At 39.0% G+C, this 19256-nt stretch overlaps 1 protein-coding gene across 7 annotated transcripts in view; it reads left to right on the top strand.

Annotated features, from left to right (window-relative positions):
* The window catches only part of asap1b (ArfGAP with SH3 domain, ankyrin repeat and PH domain 1b), a 65393-nt gene that overhangs the window by 11156 nt on the left and 34981 nt on the right, over positions 1-19256 (top strand). For all 7 annotated transcript variants that reach the window (XM_017301862.2, XM_081601748.1, XM_008396644.3 and 4 more), the window contains exons 2-6: positions 10124-10196; positions 11866-12011; positions 15766-15840; positions 16223-16272; positions 16349-16478. In XM_017301862.2, coding sequence (XP_017157351.1) covers positions 10124-10196; positions 11866-12011; positions 15766-15840; positions 16223-16272; positions 16349-16478 — 474 coding nt within the window. The remainder of the gene's footprint in view (positions 1-10123; positions 10197-11865; positions 12012-15765; positions 15841-16222; positions 16273-16348; positions 16479-19256) is intronic.

Raw genomic sequence — 19256 nt, 5'->3', positions numbered from 1 at the left:
ATGACTAGTTTGTTTTGGTTGTTATGCATTTCCCTTTTATTCCCTGTTGTGTTACTTATTAGGTATTAACGTTTGATTAGTTTAATATGAAATAGTGATTGGCGACACACAATGTTACATAATATTTCGCAGCATCAATAGCGATAACTATAAAAGAGACAATAAAAATACTAAGAGACTCAGTCTTTTGTCAATGTATCTGTTATTTTATCCACTCAAAGCCCCACAAATACCATCAATTCTGTGTTAAGGTAATCTAATGTTACCCATTAACAGGTAGGTTACTTTAGCACACCATGTTATTGGTTTTCCTTTGTAGCAAATAACGACACAAATAGTTTAATCAGGAAAAGAAACATTCCAAACCGTACTCTGTTTTTGAGGTTTGCAGATATTACGGCAGCTTGTCAGAATCAGAACAGTATTTTTATTTTTTACTTTTTATTTGAATGCACAATATATTTCTGAATTCAGATTCTGCTGCTTCAATAAAAGACTAATTTAATTCCTTTGTTTCCCGTAGCTCATTGTTTCAGGTAATCAAATAAATTTCAATATCAGACAAAGATAATCTCAATAAATACACAAAACCGTTTCCAACCGGTGATTTTATTCATGAAAGCTTTACAACCTATGTGACTCTGCTGTGGATCATTGCTCCGCTGCACAAACCAACAGTGGTTGACCTAAAGGTCACAAACTGGTGGGACATTCCAGTCAGGGTCTTCTGGTTGACAGCAGAATTCACATTTCCTCCAGTTATGGCAAATTACCCCAGTCCTGAAGCGCAGAAGTAGCTCCAAACCATCACATTACTGCCACCACCATTGGGTGCAGCCAACTACATGTTGGCTGCACCCAACCAGAGTGAAAAATACTTTAGCATTTTTTTCACTCTGGTTGTATTGGGTAGTGTCGGATTATAGCTCTGGTAGATGGTTTTTTGTGCATTTTATATTTTGTGTATTATTATTCAGGGTTTCCCCCAGTGTATTATAAGCCTGGTGGTGCCACCAGGCTTTACTTGTGCAACTACCAGGCTAAGCATTGGTTATTTATTTAAGTCTTTTTAAAATGCATTTTTTAAGATTTTTTAGTTGGTGTTCAGGTATTAATCTTCCAATATTTCAGTAATACATAATTATCAAGTGATATTTTCAAATTTCCTGTCAGCTTTAAACATTTTTAACTCAAAAACACATTCAGCCGCTGGATGAATGACTGCCCCAGCACCCAACCACCGGGCTTAGCAAGTTTTCTGGGGGAAACCTTGTTATTGTTTGTTTGTATGTCTGCTATTTTATTTTGGTGATTTTCTTGCCCATGGTCTGAAGATGAAAAATTCACTTTTTGGCTAACCCTGTTGCTTAATAAATGGCTTTGGAACCTTTCCAAACTGATAAATCTGATTGTTTAACAACAATGTGGGAGCTGGTATGAAGAACGGCACAGTTGGCTGCTCCATGACTAATTCAGGTCTATGATATGAGTTCAACAGCTCATATCATAAATTCGTATCAGTGTTGATAGGATTTTAATTTAGCTTGGGCGGATTGTCAAAAGCCTGAGTGAACAGGGGGAAAAAGAAGAGAAAATTTAATAAATGTTAACTGTTTTGAAGTCCATTTATTTGGATGATAGAAGCACATTTTTGAAGGATTATGCCCAACATTCTTGAGTTATTTCATTTAATGACAGATTAACTCTGCAGGTCCTCCTGAAGATTTTGCTATCTTTAACAATTTAAGATCCCTACGTAATGTTTGCTGTTTGGAAGCTAAGTGCTGGATAGCAGTCTCAGAAACATGAAGAATTTCACAATTTGCCCTTGAGAATATCGTTTTTTTGTTGTTTTTTTTACTAAGAGCAAGCTTGATAAAGCTGACTTTTACACTTGGTTAGTCCAAAATGATTTCCAACTCAACATGTGGAAAGAGGACTGGTCTTTATGTTGTTTGTTTTGTTGGCGTGTGTGTGTGTGTTGTTGTTGTTTTAATTGGGGGTATATCTATGCATATGTACATGAGTGGGCATGTTACTGTATTAGTTGCGGGAGCTGTTGCGTTCGCACAAATTGTAAATGTTATTAAAAGAGGACCTTTGTGGGTATTTCTTAGAGTCGCCAGCTTTCGGTTGTTCTTTTTGTCATTTCTAATGCCAGCTGATAAGGTCAGGCAATAATTTAACGTCTCATTAGAAATGACTTCCTCACAGTGCAAACAGAGGTTTCCTGCTTCTGTGATGCTCGGTGTGTAAAACGCAGCAGTGTGTGGGTGTGAAAACATGCACATCGGTCTGAAGGAGCGGTGCGATAGCTGGGAGCTCTGGTAGCAGAGGGGAGACTAGCACTGCTGCATGCACAGCTTGGCTTTCCACTGACTGACCACACGCATGCGTGTTGGGTCCTGCGCAGCGTCTCTCGAGACGTGCAGCATCTTTGCAGCTCAGGAAGTTATCCACAGTGCAGAGGAAAACTCACGGCTGAGCACCTTAGCTTGGTGTAAGAGAGCGAAGCAGGATGCAAACAGCAGGATCGATAGAAGTAGATAATGGAGATACCGCTGTGTGATATTTCCCTCTAGTACTTTACAAAATTTCCACATTTTGTGACATTACAGCCACAAACCTTAATGTTTTTCATCAGGATTTCATGTAGATGGATGAACAAATTATGCATTATTGTGAAAAGAAAGAACAAATGATGCATTGTTTTAATTTCTGAAGAGGTTGCTGTGCATTTGAGTTCATATCCTCTTCCTCAGTACTATTTTGAACTACTTTTCAGCACAGCGGGTTTGTCTATACCGGCTTTGCACATTTAGAGATTAAAAAGTTTCCCCGTTCTTTGTTACAAAATAGCCCAAACTCAGTCAGGTTTTATGGGATTGTGATTATGAAGTTTCAAATCCTGATGGAGTTTTTCACTTAGCATGTATTCACACCAGGAAAGTGTTTTGGTCTGGACCAAAATCAGCTATTATTTTTTACGTTTAGTGCGGTTCATCTTCACGTTGTTCTTTTTGCTATATCTTATAAACAAAGCCATGCAAAGTTTTGTCAAACATGACAACGTTTTAACATTTTTTTCACTGAACTTTCTGAACACGACTGCATTCTTGTGCGTCTTCCAAGCAGTTGGGTTTTGTATGTGTTTCCTTGTTGTTCCAGGTACATGTTGAATTGTTTGTAGCATCCATACTTGTTTGTAGCATTATCATCACTGAAAGGCTCATTTTTACCATGATGAAACTGTGGTCCGTTAAAGGTGGAAAAGACTTTGAGCCATTGTGGCTCTGGCTGTAAGTTTTGGGTCATCGTCCACCCCAGTGTGAATGGTTTCAGTGCCTCTTACTGGTTTTCCTCAGTGATTTCCCTGTATTTAGCTGCATTAATCGCCATGTTTTTCATTGGGGATGGCGTTAAAGGTGATGTCTGCACTATCGGTTCATGGTAGCTTGAATAAAGCAGTGATCAAATCTTCCCAAGACGTTGTGGTGCACAAAACATACAAAATTATATCACTGTTGTCAAATTATTGTTAATTAAAAACAGAATCAACTTATTTGTTGATAAAAGACTGCTGTAGTCGATTAACAAACCAACTGGGAAGAGGAAATTCAGAAATGTGGTTGTGGTTTGGGCTTCGTTGTCTGACATTTTAGTAAATGTGTGTGTTCGCCACATGAAAATGGAGCTTTGACCACAGGGAGGCAACACAATGTTGACTTTTCTCTCTCTGTAATAACAATCATTGCATTATGAATTATATGTAGTTCAAAAATGATATAAATTATAAGATTATTAAGAATACTTTCATTTGTTTTGTAATATGATAAAAGATTAGAAAGGTATGTAACCTGATTCAAGTATTTAAGACTGGAAAAAATGTGGAAAATATTTGTTTGAACTTTTAATTTAATGTCCTCTGACCAAAAAAAATCCATCCGAAACTATTTTGTCATTACAAACTGAACCTGACTGTGTTTTGCTAACAAAGAAGGTTTGAAGTAGAACATATGTCATTTGCATTTATGTTTGTTTTTGCAATATGTCTTAAATTTCCATTTGGAATCAACATTATATAAATATTTGCTATATATATATTTGCAAATTTAAAATTTAAAGGTGACTTGTTACGTATTCCTTGGTCAGGTCAGGAGAGGCCTATGGGCTATGAAAAACATGTTTGTTGCATTTTTTTTTTTGCACAAAATCATTATCGTTACATGATAAGATTTTAATCTTGTCGGTTCTGCCTGTTTTGAGCTCCTTTCAGAATGAGCTGTTTTAGGCGTCCTGTCACCTTAAATCCGAATAAGCTGCTGCTGGACACGCCATCCCCAACTCAACGTTTACACTCGCACTTGAAAACGGCTGAAAACAGATGTTCAATTATACATCCGTACATCTTTGAAAAGCATTAGTAGAGCCTCCTGCATAACCAACAAAAGTGAAGTAAGTAGTTTCTGGAGGGTGAAACTACTTACTGCAGTTACCTAGCAACCCAAACTGTGCTGGAGTTCAGTTTGAGTTGCTAGGTAACCCAGCAGGGTTCGGCAGGGGTTGCTAGGTAACTGCACAGTGCCTGTTGAACAATCAGGAGCTTTTTGAAATGTCTTTCCTGACACCAAAAAATATTAACATGCCAAAAAACAGCTGGGTGTTTTTGTGTTGTTGTTTTTAGAAACATTTGAGACCCAAAAACTGGAGAACGAAAATGTGCAAAATGTGAATTTTTCATAATAAGTCCCGTATAAATTATTACCTCTGTGGAAATGTAGTCATCTGTATTTTATTCTCTGGACTATTAAGTGTGGAAATGTCTGAAAGTTTGGCATGAAGAAAGCACATAAACCCTGATGATGGATTCAGCTGTTGAAGATTTTACGAGACGTAATTTGTTGCCGTTTATTCAGAGTGATAGGTTTGATCTATTGGCTGTTGTTGGAGATTGGCAGGTTTTTTTTTTTAGATGTTGTGGAAAAAGATCGAGCCCAGCTTTATCCCGCTTGTCTGAGACACTACATCAGTCATGTGGTCCGGTGGATACAGCTCCTAACCAAACCCTAAACCACCAGCAGTCGATACTTCATTCCCTCTGTGTGAGGAATACACCATCAGATCTCGGCTTCTTTTTTGGAAAAATTACGCCTCCTCTCACTTTTTCCTCCAACCTTCACTTGCAGATCAGTCTGGCCCAGAGAAAAGGGATGTGCATTTGTTTCCTGCCAATGAAAACGGCTCCCCGCCCTTCCTGCTCGAGTCATGCCACATAGACACCATCGACAGACAGTCAAAGTGACTTGGCAAACAAACAAACTCTGTCCTCATACAGTGTTTTCCCATCATTGTAAGATGTCATAATCAGACTTAGGTTTACTGCTGGGAACATGGAAACAAGCCAGTTTGTTTTTGTTATTTAGAGGATCTCAATACGAAAGAAAATGAAAAGAAAGCATTTTTTAAAAGTGTTCCCTTTGACCTCTGGTATAAAAATGTCCCTGCAGTCATTTCCTTTTCTGTGGAAGTCCTTTGATGACTGTACGCCTTCCTGTTTTTTCCTTCTCGGAAGTTGTTTGCATTTGTGTAATTCGGGGATCTTTGAGTCCATTCTGCTGATTTGTGAGAGTAAAATCTGCCACGTTGGTACATGTGGGTTCCAGAGAGCTGCTGACAAACAGCAGAGCTCACCGCTCGGTCAGGGCGACTTCCTGCGGCCTCCGGGGTAAAGAATGCTGGACTGACACGCGAGGCGGTCCACCAAAGCGATGACGAATGTCGTCGAGGAGAGGCGGGAGTCAAGAGTGTGATGTTTTTGTTCCTCGGTTGTCAGCAGAGTGCAGCTGGTGTCGGTGGACGGAGCTCCGCTGATCCGGAACAGGACAGTGACGAGCCTGGATGCTTCCTGCTTCCCGTCAGAAAGGACGGCTGCAGGGGAAGCGGCAGGGCTGCTGCGGGAGGATAAGACCTGGGGCAGGAAGCATAAAATGGAGAAAAACCTCCAGTCACTTGAGCCCCTCTGAAGCTTTGACCTACAGAGCATGACTGGCAGTCTTCAGGATCCAGGAAGTTGGATCCATTAACCTCAGTGGTTGCTTTGGTCACTCTGTGGGTCTAGGCTTGGGTTATTTTTATTTAATGTTATATTATCTGACCCTCATTCAATGAATCACACAAGACAAGTTCATTAAATAGTTCCGTTGTTGATTATTAATAATTTTGGATTCTATTTTTCACAAAAAAGTAATTTCCCGTCTACAGATTTCTCCTGTTGTTGTTTTTTTTTGTCTCACTTAAAGGGCCAGTATTATGTAAAATCAACTTTTATGAGCTTTACGTAATGTTATGCTGTTATTTCCTCATCAGAAACATCCCTGATTCTTTCATGCATGTTTGAGAAATCCTTTAATCTCCATGGCAACCATTCAGCTGTGAAAAATGCCTGGGTGGACCTAGCCTCGCTTTTGAGACCCAGCTCCTCCTTACAGATGCAGTTTCCAAACTTCTGCCTTACAGAACCGCCATCCAGCTCCTTCAGACTAGCCAGCAGCAATTAGCAAACACCTGGTGGAACTGCACATCAGCTCATTATACGAGCTACTTCTCAATGCAACGCTACTAAAAAATGTTGTTAAAGGGTTAATAGAGAAGTGATGTAGTGATGACTTCCTGAAGGCAGCGTTTCAAAAAGAGCTGGAGTGTTTAAAGAGGCAGAGACCCAATTTCAAGACATTAAATTACAAAGTCACTTTTCTTTAAAGCCATATGTATATACAGCATTTTTATAGCAACTGAAGGTAACAGTTACTTGAGAATGTGGCTGGACAATATATAATACTGCCTCTTTAAATACTTCGGTAATCAAATTTATTTTAAGATGAAAGAAGTTGACCTGAGTAAATACAAAACACTTATTGAGAGAATTTGATCCATTAATGAAAAGAAAGCAACCCTAAAACCTAATTAGACGTCTAATCCTTTGTAAACTGTGAATTAACGGTGACCCTGAGGAAGCACGGTTTGCTCGTGGATGTGTCAGCTGTTGAGGGTGTGGCGGTTGCTGCAGCACATACCCAACATGACGACAAACCGCATTTAGATGGAGCCTGCCTCAGATGACTGCTGCTCTATGCATTTGTTGTCCTAAGCAAGGATATTTGCGCTGCCTACAGTACATATTAACAATACCTTGAAAAGTATTCATACCTCTTGTAGTTGTTCTTGATAAATTATATTTTTGTCTTTTTAATGGTGTTTCTTTAGTCAATTGGGCTTATGTTGAGACAGATTCAAGCCTTTCACTTTTGTCTCCTGATTAATTGGTTATCTTGCATGTGTATTTTTTTAAGTTTTGAAGGCATCTGTAAGGGATTTTTGGTACAAACAGCTCTGCCTCAGAAGAATAAAAATTAGCAAATAGCTGCTGGACGATTGCCACCCACTTTAAATATTTCAGTAATCTAAATATATTTGACCAATTTCTTCTTCTAGTTTGGTCCTGATAACTATTCTCCATTCAGTACATGGCAATCATTGGCCCAGGTACCAAACTTTGTGAACTAACATTTAGTGAGTTAATGATTCTTGCGGTACCCCACTAATTGATTTAAAGGTGAATGAACTGTTCACTCATCCTAAGTGCTGTTCTTGTTGGTTCATATTCAGATGGAGGCAGGTCAGACTGTAAAACCTCTAACAGTTTGGGGAAAAGTCTCATGAAAGCATTTTAATATGCAAGTCAAGCAGCTTTGTTTTTTTTAAATCCTCTTTGGGGACAAAGCATTTCTGTATTTTAATTGCAAAGATGTCTGAAGGTTTTAATGCAATCGGATGCAAAAAACGTAATGAAGCTTGCTTTTTAATGGAGGTCTGAAATAATAATGGAAATGGCAACAATTATGGGGAGCCCAGTGGACTCACCTGTTGTTTCATTGGATTTTTTGTAGAGCATATCTAAAATATTCAAAAGAAAATACAGCTTGGGAAGCTGGAATACCTCGTTTGCAAAGCAGCCAGTCCAGGACTCATTTATTTTCCTTAAATAAGGAAGACTGTAGATGTTTCTGCAGTATTTCTGAGACTGTTTCTATTGTACTTATTAATGAATATTAAAGCATTCATTGGTGTGTCTGCCGCTAACGAGAGAAATAGCTAATCCTGCTAAATCTGACGCTACTCAATTATTTTTTACATTTTGTGCAGAAGGAAGTTGCGCCGATGTTTTCTTCAGAGGTTTTCATGTCGTTTCATGCAGTAGTTCTTGGTTCAGCGCCACCACAGGCGAGGAGGGGAACAGGTTTTTCAAAGAGTTTGGTTCGTTTGACAGTGTGAAAGTGAACCGCAGCATCTAAAAATGCAACAAATGTTGCAATTTTGATCCCCGATCAAACCGACTCTACCAGACTATGTGAAAATACCCTTAAAATGAACCGTAGGATTCTGATTGTTTAATCTCTACGTGTATGATTATTTATTCACATATGTTCAGGTATATTTGGGTCTAAGACACAGATCATGTAGCCATGTAACAGGTCTAATGGAGGATTTATGTGGCATCAAACTCCGTTTCCATTTGCCGCGGGATCAAAGGGCTCGGCCCTGGTAGAAAGAGCCCTGCGGCGGTGAACTACTGCTGCCATAATTGGAGAAGAGCTGTGTAAAACTGTCCAAGGAAGGCCAAGGGCGACTTAATTACGTTGTTAAATTTAATTAGGGCATTGTTGTGTGCCTCTCTCGGTGTGTGTGTGTGTTCTCCACAGCTTGACCTTGCAGTAAAGGTCCTTCTGCATGTGTTTATCATCATTTTGGTTTCATTCCCTGTTGTTCGAATTAGTGGATATTTGCACTGTTAGAATAAATAATTCCACAAAACCAACATTACACACTCGCATTTTTAATCCTTGAGCAGAAGCAGGTAACGGAGACATTTGTTGCTGTTGAATAACAAGCCACCCAATTATCTCAGCTGCAGTGAGAGAGCAGATTAATAGACACCATGCAGAATCATGGCGTCCAGTCTGACAGGGGATCTGCTTGCTGCCTTTACAGGTGATTAATCTTGGAGTTAGATGCCTGCCAACAGCATTGTTGTCAGTTTTTTCCAGATCAGAAACACAGCTGCTTAATAACTTACAACCATTTAACACCCCTTTAAAGATTCTTAACAATTTTAATCCTGTTTAAAGATGCGTTTAAGAAGCCATAAAATTTTAATCAGAAAAAGGAGGCTCGCTTGCTTGGTTTATTTAAAATATAGCATACTATTTCCTAAATATTTATGGTCAGAAACAAGTAATTCTTTCTTGAATGACTTTACTGTATTTAGCCAAGTTAATAAATGGGCTCAATGTCTTTATTTGGTCCATTTTAAGACATAAAATACTTATATCACAATGTCATACTCTTCAGAAACAGAAAAATACTCGACAATCAGAACGACAGATGAGGATGCAGCACCTAAATAAACAAGGGTGTTTTTTTTGAGAGCCTTTCAGGGAAATGAAAAATGGATCTGAGTAAAAGTTACAAATAAGAGGAGCAGCTGGAACTGAAAAAAGACTGAATATTTTGATCAAATCCTTTAGTCCAGCTTATATTTATCTTGACTTAAGATTTGAACTTGTTACAGTGTCAATCAGGGTTCAGGATTTCTGATGGGAACAAGTGAGTTGTAAGATCCAAGTTTTATTTTTTCGGACTTGAGTAACAGCCACATTGCTTGCTTCTTGCACCCGGAGGACATTTTCCCCATGAATGCAGCAGCATTATGGGGGACTGATGGGTTCCTCAGCTCAGGGGTCACATTTAAACCATTTGTTGTATTTTTGTGAACAACAAGATCAATGTCTGTTTGCTTTCAATTTTATTACCAGCTAAAACAGCAAAGATATAAACACTACTAATTTGAGGCGATAAAACTCCTGATTTGTTTTGCCAATTCAACAGCACAAAGCTGCTCCATTACTCACTTGGCCTTTCTGTCTTAATAGCTCCAAATTGTTAAGCAAATATTTGGTTTGTTATCGGGAAAATATCTGCTGCCTTTCGATTTGACTGTGCTGTGTTTTCCTAAAGCATGAAACCACCCTGAGATGTTTAAAATCTTTTTTTTTTCTTCTTCCAGGCGCTGGATCAGGATCGAACTTCTCTGCAAAAGGTGAAGAAATCAGTGAAGGCAATCTACAATTCAGGTCAAGGTGAGACATCTTTGTCTCCTATCATGTCTGGGTTCTTTTATTCACTTCCTTCATGTATTTTCTTCTTGCAGGCATGAAAATCCCTGTTTGTACTTGGAAAGCCGCCTTTTGTAGGACAGATGGCGTATTGTGTGTTTTTCTTGCCCAGACTGTCCCAGAAATCAACACCTGAGTTTTTCTCAGTGCTGTGTCACGAATCTGCTGTTGTTTTCCACTGAATGTCATTGAAAGCAGCTTTCCACCCTATAATTTGACAGCTTTGGATGTTTGTTTGCTCTCCAAAGAAAGGAGTAACTTTACCCTTTGGTCACTTTAAACCTTTCAGATGAAAAGTGGAAAAAACACTGGAAAAAACTGGTTGTTCAAAAGGTTCTCGAACTGTAATTCATAACATTATTGTCCTCCAAACAAGATTGACTATAGAACATTTGAAGTTAGGGGTTTGAATAAATGTAGTTGTATGTAATTTATGTAAAACGTTAGTCCTGTTTGCTTGGATTTTAGTTTGTAAGCAGCCGTTCTCTACTGGGAACTTAACGATGAATACAGATGGATTCTGCTGGTTCGCCAGGAGAACCACACATCTTCTCATTCTGACATGAAATGTATAAAAAGATGGCTTCTTGAGAAAAACACTGGTCCAATGAGTATTCCTGCTATTATAACACAGACTCCCTTTTTTATTCCAGGTGTGTCTGCTGCTCTGATGAAATATGCAGGCAGATCTGATGGTACAAAAATAACAACAATTTCTGAAATTATTTAAAATTGATTGGTTTATTTTCTTAATTCGACATAAATCTGACTTTGTTTTTGATTATTGCTTCAATTGAATATTTCAAAGAATTAAACTAAACTTGCCTGGACAAAAGAATGACACGCTTAGTTTAATATTTAATAGCACTAATCATTGGAAACGAGATCTTTCCATGGATGTTTGGGTCCTTATCCAGAACAAGACCAAGCCACATCCGTGTTTCACTCAAGTGAAACACGGATGTGGATTGTTGTTATTGGATTGTTTTCTTTCAAAGCCGTTTTTTTCAGCATGAAGCTGATTTGACTGATCATAGCAGCTTCAGTTTGTCTCATCAGTCCAGGCGAGATTCTTCCTGAAACCTCTGGCCTCGTCTGCAGACATTTTTGAATTTTTGTGTTTATCTTTCAATGGTGAAGCCTTAATAAAATGTCTTCAGTTCCATATTAGACCTTTAGAAATTCTTAAAAAGGTAAAGAAATATATATAAAAATCAGATTTAATTTAATCTGAAATGTGTATGTGTGTTATTTCCTTCATTTGTTCCTTTATTGTAGCTCTGGTTGATGGACTTGCATGTTTTTTTATGCTGTAACAAAACTACAAGTCCCAAACATTCACTGTCTCTAAATTCTCCAGAAAAAGCAGCGTTTTCTCTTTAAGTTGCTTCGATAGGGGATTTGTTGCGTTTTCTACCTTATATTATTAAGCTAACTAATTTGTGAAAGTTTTAAACTTAAGTCACGAGTGTTTTAAAAAGGGTTTCATTTGTTAACATTTTCAGAAATCCCGACGGTTCCATGAATTTTACACTTTTTAATGATATTCAGAGCTCTGGGCTTCCGGTCTTGACCTTTTATGATAATTTATGACCCCTGTTTAACCTCTTCTTTGATGTTTTTTCAAACACAGATCATGTTCAGAATGAAGAAAACTACGCCCATGCTCTGGATAAGTTTGGTAGCAACTTCATCAGCAGGGACAACCCTGACCTGGGGACAGCTTTTGTCAAGTTCTCCTCTCTCACCAAGGAGCTGTCGACCCTGCTGAAGAACCTGGTGAGTCCGGCTGCTCGACATCCCAGTAAAGCCAATGATTTACAGTCAGAGAGCCAGATTTTTCCAAATGTTGTTATGCAGCTTGTTTTTCCTGTCTGACCCTACATAGGTTGGTTAGGATTTAGATTAGGTCCCATTGGTTGTCAAGGGTCACTGGTGGGTTAAATATGGGTTTGTACACCAAACTGAGACATTCTCATCATTCTTTAAACGTATCAAAGCTGTACAAAAGTCTCCTTCAAGCTGAAATAGCTGACTGCCCTACATATGCATGAACTTTTCTTATCTTTAAAAGCAGTCTTGTTTTTTTGTAAAGTTTTTCTGTGCCTTATCTAAATGTTTTGGACTGAATGACTACTCAGAAAAAACATCTTGACAAAGGACACATGTAATTGGGATCTTTAGATATTTTGTTATATGAACTGGATATGGAGTTGGACTGACAGCGTTGTGACAGATTTCACATCTCTGATTCTCTTAAAACTTTAACCTGCTGATGACTTCATTGAACGGTTTCCTAACTGACTGTCCTCATTTGATGGTACTAATGTGAGCTCATTTTAGTGAAAGTTATCAACTGCTGCTTCTTTAAATTTAGCCTTCTCCATGTTTCCTCGCTCTTTCTACTTTCCACTAAGTGCTACGTCAGGTTGCGTCTCCGAAAACAAAACAAGACGATAGATATCAGTGTGGATCTGATCTATGGCAAGCCATTTAAAAAAATCTGCTTCACCACGTTTACGTTCCAGACATCTGAAATGGGCTTATGACTTATTTAACATTCACTTAAATAAGCTCTGAGCGATTTATGAAAAGTTAGTTTACAAATATCTTCAGTATAGAAATAAACAAAATTAATTCTTCCCTACACTTTGGAGCTCTTAGTTCACTTCCTGTTGCATTATTTCTAACTATCTTAAATTTGTCTCATTTGTAGACATCTGGAATGTATTTCCAGTCAGATTAAACTGATTTTATGCTAAAAAGGCCTGCCATACATGCGATCAGCCCACCGGGAATTGTCCCAGTCTGCCCTATGAACCAGTCCAGGCCTGGATACTGTGAATCTGGTTTTCTTCTTTTGTTCCCTAGTTGTCAACATTCCTTCTTTGTAAGCACACATTGAGCAATATTCAGAGATGGACAGGTAAACAAATATCTAGAAAGGAATTGACTGGAAGAAGCATCAAAACTATAAACCCAGTCAGACCTTCAGAAATCCTGGAAAATTATTAATCCAGGCCACTGTGGAAGTGTATTCTTAAAAAAAAAAAAAAAAAAAAAAAGCACAGTTGAAAACTTTTGTGCCCCCAGATGGCTTCTTATCTCCGTGCCATGGATTTCCCGCAGTTCCTGTTAAGTAACGCGTCCTGTTTAAACCCTCTGAGTGATTCCTGCTGGAAGAAGAGCCAGATCCCGGTCTTCCCTTCCCTTCCCTTCCCTTCCCGTGTGGCTGCCAGTGAGATTAGACAACATAAATACTCTTGGCAGCAGCAGGAACAGCTGAGTGGGTTGTGTGTCCGTGCATACACAAATCAAACAACCCTGTCTGTGCAACCAGCATATTGTGGAAAAGTGACCTGATCTCTCTCAGTCGCCCTCTCAGTTTGACTCTTGTTATCTGCAGCAGTGTATCGAGTTTTCAGACTTCGATAGCTGCACCCTGAGGGCAGCTGGTACGACAAATGAGTATCGACGGCTGAGAGCGTGTGTCCTGGATGTGTCCCCGGGATTTTACTAACTGATTTAACCCGTTTTAATGCGTCTTCTCTCCAAGAATTGCGTGTTTGGAAGCAAAAAGCGTTTGTGACAGTTTACAAAAGGAGCTGGAAGAGCTCGTCAGCAGCCGGTCTGTGAAGGATTGATTTAGATGTTGGCCATATGCAAGACAGGCACTTAAGAAGCACATTAGTGCCCATTAGGCCTTGTTTACTTCCTTTAGTATCAATGTGGACTTGGCTAACAACAGGGACTTAAATGCTTAGTAGCCTTGTAAATGACCTTGCTGATCCTCATAGCTGGAACTGCTGAGCCAAGCTGTGGCAACAGGACGAATCAAGCCTTTCTAGTCCTTCCAGAGACCTAGTGTAAGCATGTCAAAAACTGAAGAGATTTGGAAGAATCGCTGATGCAAACAAATCCCATATTTTGCATGCTTTAGAATCTTTCTAGTCTTTCCTTCAGTTTAATTCAGGGTCATTGTTGAATATCTGCTGTATGTCTTGCAATAAATAATTTTTGCAGAAACACTCTTGGCCATCTCTGCTCAAATCTGCATCCTCAAATAAAAAGAACAGCCTGTATTTATTTACAGAAAGGACAGTGGTGCACACCACCAACTAAAAAGTTAACTTTGCTAACAGTAGCGCACTAAACCAACACGATATTCAGTGGAGGCTAATCCCAAAGTGCTAACTTCACTTAATATTTATTATATTCGCCCGGGAGAGACTACAACCGTTGAGCACCACTTAAATTTCAACATTATAATTTACATGTTCTACAATGTCTTTGTTTATGCTTTGCTCTCTACTGTAAGTGTTTTGTTTCTGTATATTTAAATAGTTATTGGGGGAAAAAAGGAGGGAAAGAAAATGGATAGAACTTCAAAATAAGAGCGTGAATATAAATGTCTAACTACTTGACAAATTCTTAACAGTCAATAAACAAAACTTCAATACATATGTCGAGAATTTTCTCAAAATAAAAATTTTGATACAAAATTGTTGAATAAATAGACGTATAAGCTGAACAACAAATATACTTATTGTTTTTAATTTGTTATTTAGGTTATTCAGCCATCATATTGGTGCAAAGTGCTAATATACCTATCCATATTTCAAGTGTTTCAGTGTTTCATTCGTGTTACTTCTTTAAAATATTAGCATTATCCTTGGGGGTGTCTGTATTTGCTGCAACATGTTTAGCATTAAGATGCTATTTTAGGTAACAGCTAACTTCTTTTAGCACAATTTTCACACAATAATGGTCTTTTCCAGCATCCCATCAGTTCATTTTTGGGAGCAAAAATTAATCTAAAGCCAAGAGAAGCAGCTTTGTTGTCCTTTGCTGTTGTTTGCGGATTTTGCTTGTGCGTCAGATTTACAGCTGTACCAGAAACACGCGAATACAAAGGTTCCGACTTGGGAAAAATCAGAGTAATTGTGTGGAAATTTTTATCACGTTAAAATCCCTTCCCCAATTCTTACCAGAATAAATAAATAGAGCTTGATGTCCAAGTCTTTTTATCCTTAATTATGTAAAATGTATCTGAAGTCTGTCTGCATGTTGCCACCTCACAGCTGAAACGGTCATGAACCTTCACTCAGCCCAGCAAATGACTAGTTTCTTATGTTTGTGTGTGTGGGTGGGCTGAATCATCCATCTGGCGTCTTTGGCAATTTTTGACTCATTTTCGTTTAGTTTTGTTTTGTAGCTCGTTGTTTTTTAACTTCTCTGCTGAGCTCTCCAGTTAAGAGGAGTAAACGTTTCACACAGCCTCGTCCATCGACTGAAGATTAGTCTGTCAACAAGTGAAAAGTTCCTACACTTTTTTAAGCATTGCATCTTCATTTTGATGTATCTGTGGTGCAAATTAAATTACTGTGCTTAATCATTCATCGCATCCTGGCAAATCAATCTGTTTACTAGATTGAGTCATTGTTGTTTTTTTGTCTTCCAGGGAATCTATCAAACATTTTCTTCTGACAGTGTTGTGACATATTAACTATGTTTTTCTTGCTTTGTTTAACAGCTACAGAGCCTCAGCCACAATGTGATCTTCACCCTGGACTCGCTGCTCAAGGGGGATTTGAAAGGCGTGAAAGGGGTAAGATTTACCATCACTTTGTTTAGTCTTCCCAACTCCGTCCTACTGGACTCTTGAGGGAGTCAGCAAGTCTCTATCCATCTCCAAACCCCCCCGTGCCTGCGATTAAGAGCGTTAGGGGCGAGTAAGGCGAGGAATTCTCCTTTGAAATTGTAAATCTGGCAGACATAAACACTGCCTTTGTGTGGTGCATGAGGAGAGTAACTGGGTCATGAACTCCTCGTGTTGGGGGCTCAAGAAGGGGCTTGGTCCTGACTGGGCATTCACGGCGTGAATCACGAGCCGATCGCTGGGCCTCGAGTGGTTTCCCAACTCCACAAATATCTCTGTCCTCAAACTGACCTCTTCCGACTTGACTGGATCTTCTCCTTTGTCTCTGCAGGACTTAAAGAAGCCTTTTGACAAAGCGTGGAAGGACTACGAGGCTAAGTTGTAAGTAGACTATGGTAAACCGTAGCAGACATCTCGTTAGTACCGGTTGGAAACACCCGATTCTGTTTCCCTGCAGTACAAAGATAGAGAAGGAGAAGCGGGAGCACGCCAAGCAGCACGGGATGATCCGCACCGAAATCACCGGGGCCGAGATCGCAGAGGAGATGGAGAAGGAGCGACGCTTGTTCCAGCTGCAGATGTGCGAGGTGAGTAGTTTGACACTCTTCTTTGAAGCTGAGTAGGGAGAAAGGGAGGAAAGATGTAAACTTGCATTTCCTCGATATCAATCAATCAATCAATCAATCAATCAATCAATCAATCAATCAATCAATCGAGTTTACATTTCAGCACCAAGGCAGTTAAAAACGCAAGAAGTCATAAAAACAACATAAAGTCATCATTTGAGAAACCATTGACATTTTGATCAAGATCATCAATACACATCAAATATGTCATTCAATTTTCCATTTATTATGGTTCAAAAACAACTCTAAACTGGTGGTGTTTTAGCCTTGACTTAAAGAAATTCAGTGTTTAGGCTGTTTTGCAGTTTTCTGGAAGTTTGTTCCAGGTTTGTGGTGCACAGACACTGAATGCTGGTAAAGTAGCTACGTTGCTGTTGCTCAGTTTTAGACAGGTGAAACAAATATTCCAATGGTTTCTGTTGCTTATTGAGATTCTCTTTTATGATTTGTATGTGGGGATTCCAGATGTAGAAATAAACATAAGGTTTGGCAGATATTCGTCCCGTTATATTAGTAGAACCAGATGGTGTTTATGAGCAGCAGGTGTGTTGAGCTTTGTTTCCAGTCCCTTTGAACCAGGAAACGGAAGTCAGCAAAACACCAGACATGACACAAACACTTAGAGACTGTCTGAAACAAGCAGGGGTTTGTCCTAAACATTTTTATCCTTTTAAGTCAGAACTCTCTTTCATTTTAATTTCACTTTTAAAGAATAAAGTCAAATGTTCACCATGAATTTGTCACAGATGTTTCTACAGGCTGCATGCTGATTCATAGCAAAATCCCTCAAGATGTCTTAATGCTAGATGTAAGCCTAATAGGTTGTGGTGCAACACTTGCTCTTGTGATGAGTGAATTTTTACATGTATAACTCAGAGGAAAGATAATGAATGAATGAATGAATGAATGAATGAATGAATGAATGAATGGAAGGACAAAGATAATGTTTACCCACTGTTTTTTGTTGAAATTAGTTAATTTTCCCACATTGCAGTGCTTTAAGTTATGAATGGCCTGTTTAAAGCTACAGTGTGTACACATTACAAGCATGATTATCAATGCTAAGTCCCTCCCCTGGCTCTGATTGGTTGTTTCTGACTGAGCTGTACATTCCTGCAGATTGCAGTTTGACTTTTATACTGTCAAGACATGGCAACAATTTTAAGAAATATTTTAAAAACATTTTTATATTATATCTCAGTGTAATACAGATATTTATATATTTTTTTATTAATTTAGCTTGATGTGTTTCCTCAGTTTAACTTTGTGTGACATTACAATGTGTTTGGTTATCTTTAAGGTGTGACAAACAGAAGAAATGCCGTTTAATGGCCCAGCATTTACACATTATTTGAACAATGTCCATGAGATAATAAATGATAGATCAGTGCCTGCTGTAGGTCATGATGTGTTGGCCACAAATTGTGCTAAAACACCAACTTCTGCTCTCCAAGAGTTTTCAGACTTCCTCTTAATCCTGTAAGCTTTAAATGAAGTCACCCTGTTTCACAACGGCCAAACTTTTAAGAAACCTGGCAGCGAGAATAAAGTGTAAAACAAATGTGAGCTCTGTGTTTGTGCCCAGAAGAATCAGAACAAACTGTTAGCGCTCTCTCTCTCTCTCTCTCTCTCCGTTTGGCCAAAATCCTCTCTTGTTGTGGGCGGCGACGCCTACGCCTCGCTCGCCGTTTTATCCTGCTAGGATCTTTTCTTTTTCTCAGATTACATAATGCGGACCGCGTTGCTTTTTGGGTTTTCTGGATTAAGTTTTGTGCAAAGTCCAACTGACCCGCCCTCTCCTAATTTTGTTGTGCCCTTATTTCTTTAGCGGGTCAGAGACCTTGGTTTGAGAGCTCGAAGGCTCGGCTCTGTCAAATCTGATTATCAGTAATATTTTCCAGTAACTCTAAACACAAAACGGCGCCTAAGTGAAGCTGCTTCTTTTACACTTTTTATAATGGACACCACATGGAATATCAATAGTTTTCTGAATGGGATCTGCAATGCATTTTCTAAAACATCATTGAGAGTCAGATTAGAAGTGGACTCTGCATGTCTTTGTGCATTTTGAAGACAGTACAGCATGTTTTAGACTCTACGGGTCAGTGACTGCTCATTCTGCCTCATTCCCCCTGCAGGAAGGAGGCTCTGATCTTACATCATCTTCTAGATTAACAGTTACGTGCACAGCGCTAGTCTCCTCACACACCATGAATTTAAATTAATCTGACACCTTTTACTCCACTAACAGACTTGCTAAAACATGTCTGCGAGTTAAAGAGCATTGTTGGTGTCAACTTGTGATATCGAGACATTTTTAGCTTTAGTCTCGCTACCAATTGCTTTAAAGTATCCCTCTCTGCTGGTTTCCAGAGGACATTCTTTCTTTTTTTGTCGCTACAAACTGAAATTTTGGAAGCGTGAGAATTTACCAGGAGATTGAAAATGTTGCCTAAAAGTCAAACAGCGGCTCAGCCGGAAGACTTCCTATTTGTTTTTGCAGGATCAGCACGGACTCCTGTGCGTTGGTTGTTGCCATTTTTGATCCATGAATTGATAGAAACCCGTCAGCGTCTGTGTTTTACAGCTTAGCAGCCGCCTCCGGTTGCAGCAACATGCCAATAACGAGTTGTAGCACACACTTCATTATCACCACCTTCCTCTTTCGTTGGTTTCCTCGGTTACAGATTTGGTTTTAAATTTCTTTTTCATTCTCTGACAGACAAAATTGAAACTGGC

Source organism: Poecilia reticulata, chromosome 20 (assembly GCF_904066995.2).
Source record: "Poecilia reticulata chromosome 20, P_reticulata-male-v2, whole genome shotgun sequence".
NCBI classification, from domain to species: domain Eukaryota; kingdom Metazoa; phylum Chordata; class Actinopteri; order Cyprinodontiformes; family Poeciliidae; genus Poecilia; species Poecilia reticulata.
Note: the sequence above shows the minus strand (reverse complement) of the source record. Positions and strands in the feature narration are given on the sequence as shown.